Genomic DNA, 3,697 nt, shown 5'->3' on the forward strand with positions numbered 1-3,697 from the left:
TACTAGTCCGGTTGCCTAACCACTAGATTACCAACGTCACTTTCTCATCACTGTGCGAATCAGAGAAATCAATTTGTGTGTCAAGATGTGGAGAAATCAGAAGCTCGTCAATTTGTGGGCATATGGAGTTATTGATATAATCTTAGTAAAGCCTGATCATTTTGCTTGCTTCTGATGAAAAGATAGCCTTCTATCTCAAATAGAGGTCGAGATATTTTGCAATTGAATGAATTGGCGGTCACCTGGTGTCAGAAGTAAAATTGGCGAGAAAATGGCAGCCAAACTTGGGTGACTTTTAAAGCTGTACCGTCCTTGTATGTTACATATTTTGTGCCTTTGATCAAGGGTTTCCAGTAAATTCCATAGAGAGATAGTATGTCGTTTCAAATGCGTATAAAAAATGAGCTGAACGCAAAACACAAAAAAAAATTATTTTTTTTTTATAGTCGATAAGAATGTCGGCTATGTATTTGCCATTGTTTTGATGAATGCCTGATTTCACTACGATACCAGACGTATTTCACCAACGATAGTACTGAGACAGGAATGGGCCGAATGATCCGCGAGCACAAAATAAACTCGCCCCAATGCAATAAAGAGCACATACAGAAATGTAAACAGACAGATAAATAGAAATTGAATTATATTATCGACACCAGACAAGCAAAGATTAAAAATCGACCTAAACATAGAAACAGACCCTGTGCAATCAAACGATGTGTTAATGTACACCTATAGATAGTCAAACGTACATATTATAGACTAAAGAGTAAGATAGTGGGCTACACAAGTGACAGCGCATACTTAAGAATAAAACAACGAAGACAAATAGACACGATTCAAAGATTGTGCTTACGAACGCATACATAAAAGCAAGTAGACAGATAGACTGGTAGGTAGAGAATGGGTTTGAATTTAGTGACTGCAGATTTAATGTATATAGTAAAACAATGCATAGTGAATTGGCAGACACGATGATGCAAACACACTCTTTGTTCACGTCTACAACACTAGTGCATTACCTCATTATCTTACAATAGTCAAACAGACACGATGACATCAAACTCTGCCTTTACGTCTTCAAAACAAAATGTATATTTCTACCTGACAGACCCTTACCTCATTATCTTTCTATAGATAAGCAGACACGATGACAACAAGCTCTGTGTTTAGGTTTACAAAACAAATGTATATTTATACATGTACATGACAGACCCTTACCTCATTATCTTACTATTGATATCCCTCCGATCATCAGCGAGAGATCCCCTGCGATCGGCCTGGCCACTGGACGTAGACAACTGACCCTCCCTGTCACCTTGTCTGAGCCACCCGCCCTGACCACAGAGACAGGGAGCGTCTCCACATTGGTCACACACATATACCTGTCGACGTGACGTCACTGCGTCCACCTTACTAGAGCCTGGGGTGAAAATATCAAGATTGTTACCATGCAAAAACCTACAAGCTATTGGGGGAAAATTAGGAGTGAAGTGCCGAATAATAAGACTGTCGAAATTGTCCAACACAGCCACCCGTTGTGTGGGGAGTGGAAGGGGGGGGGGAGAACAGTGGTTGTCTTAGAAATGGAGACGTATTAGACAGTGTCGTTACAATATACAAATAAAACAAAAGAAAGGAGGGAGGGGGTGGGGTGGGGGTGTCAGAAGTGGTCGTTTGCACAGGTGATTGCACTGAACAGGTGGCCGTTAGAGCAGGTCTGGCTCTTTGTTAAAACAAAGTTATCTGAGAATTTATTATGTCTTTATCTTAGTCTTTCCATATCTCAGTTACGTTTCTGTGCTACACAAAGTATTGAGTAGACATATCTTTTTTTTTATGTGTCTCTGATTAATAAAAGTCTAGATCAAGATCGCGCTCTGAAACATAGATCGCGTTTACGATCTTCGAAACTAATCTGATGTGGACATGGCATCTCTTTCTCTCTCTCTCTCTCTCTCTCTCTCTCTCTCTCTCTCTCTCTCTCTCTCTTTCTCTCTCTCTCACTCTCTCTCTCTCTCTCTTTCAAAGGTTGACTCGCCATTGCTTACGGTCGCTAGCTGTCGCCATACACTCTGCTATAATTGTGCCAGTCATTGTCTTGATGTTACCTGGATACCTGGAGGTGTCGTCTCTGACTCAGAGATTGACATGTAATGACCCTCCACCCTTCACGGTCGCGAGATGCTGTTGCACATTCTGCTATATCCAGGCCAGTTCATGTTCTCATGTTTTCCATCTATGGTATTCTTTGCCTTCCTCTGGCCTTGATGTTATCGATCCACATTGTTCCTTTTCTACTCTAACCCTGACCTTAATTCATAATTTTGAAGCTAATAATATTAATTTTCACAAGCATTCTACATTATTGTTCAAAAGAGGCGTATGTGATGTAGCGGTCAGTCAGTTACACATGGCACGCAGAAAACCCGATGTCAATTCCCTTTTTCCTTGGTAAGTGTTTTACGGCGCTCGCAACTGCATAAGGTCATGAAATGAGAGCGCGGGACACTCGCGGGACTACACCAGGTAGTAAATTTTGAATTTTGCCCGGGTGGCGTTCGAAGCGTACTCTTATTGATTTTAGACCACCAAGGGATATTTAATGTTCGCAACTTGCACACAGGACCTCCGAGATTTTTCGCCCTTGTCTGAGAAAGCTAGGTGTAGATATTTCCTGCCAGAAGATCAGGGGTGTGGCTGAAAGACAGCAGTAAGAATGAGCCAATGAGTAGCAGTAGAAAGGCAGCAGAAAGAGACACGAGCCCAGAGGAGGGGCAAAGGAGGTGGGGGCAATAAGTGGAAACGAAAGCAGACAACAGAACATTGCTAGAGAGCAGGAAAGAGTGGGAAAAGAGACACTTTTAGAAGATAAAATGTTTCTTTCATTACGCAGATTCGAACCTAGGACCTTTGAATGAGAAGCGAACCCCTTAACCTCAAGGTTATGAAAGCCCCCAACCACGTCAATTCACGGGTCAGGAGATTTATCGTCGAGTATCGTGGTCTTTCTGATGGGATATTGTATCCCTCTCAGCCCGGGTTGGCTCTGACAAGCAAGGTCAAAATCCACCTCCTAAATCAACTAAAGTGTGTCTATAGGGGTGTAAAAACACCTATATTCAAAACAAAAACAAATTATGTTGCGTGGGTGGTTGGCTAGTACTCCGATGTGGTTTTCTCCTTTTGTCCTATCAAATATCTATCGTCCTGATCTCTCTTACTTCTTTTCTGTGTATGTTACTCTCTTGTAATACCTCTAATCTTCGGCTGTTATATGACCTTATTGTATTGCAAGTGCCGTAAAACTCTATCTTTAAAAAAAAGTTCTATTTCCAGATTAAATGGTATCTTACTACTAATGGAGCTAAGGCCAAATTTTGCGAACAGCATATTCTCAAAAACTACAGAATTAAAAAATATGAAACTTTGCCAGTACCCATAACTTTAAACGTAGTGTTGCACTACTATTGTATTTTCATTAAGATCAAATGTGTAAGAAGAAAGCCCAGTTTAAGTTAAATTCAGTCCTTTTGTAGCGTTCACCATCATTTGCTTCGAGATTGTATATTCACTGCGGAGTGCCGACTGCACCAAAGGGTATTTTCTGTTCAATTGTACATAAAGTAGGTTTACGGGAATTTCCGGTTTCGGTCTCACGCCTTTAGGAGGAGGGGGAGGAGGAGGAGGAGGAGGA

General features: G+C 41.3%; 1 protein-coding gene across 1 annotated transcript in view; it reads right to left on the reverse strand.

Annotated features, from left to right (window-relative positions):
• Nucleotides 1-3,697, reverse strand: part of LOC101847490 — a gene marked incomplete in the record, with an annotated part of 42,456 nt that overhangs the window by 26,155 nt on the left and 12,604 nt on the right. Inside the window, 1 exon segment of the mRNA XM_013081990.2 lies at nt 1,222-1,423. Coding sequence (XP_012937444.1) covers nt 1,222-1,423 — 202 coding nt within the window.

The sequence above is a fragment of the Aplysia californica genome, unplaced genomic scaffold, assembly GCF_000002075.1.
Source record: "Aplysia californica isolate F4 #8 unplaced genomic scaffold, AplCal3.0 scaffold00154, whole genome shotgun sequence".
NCBI classification, from domain to species: domain Eukaryota; kingdom Metazoa; phylum Mollusca; class Gastropoda; order Aplysiida; family Aplysiidae; genus Aplysia; species Aplysia californica.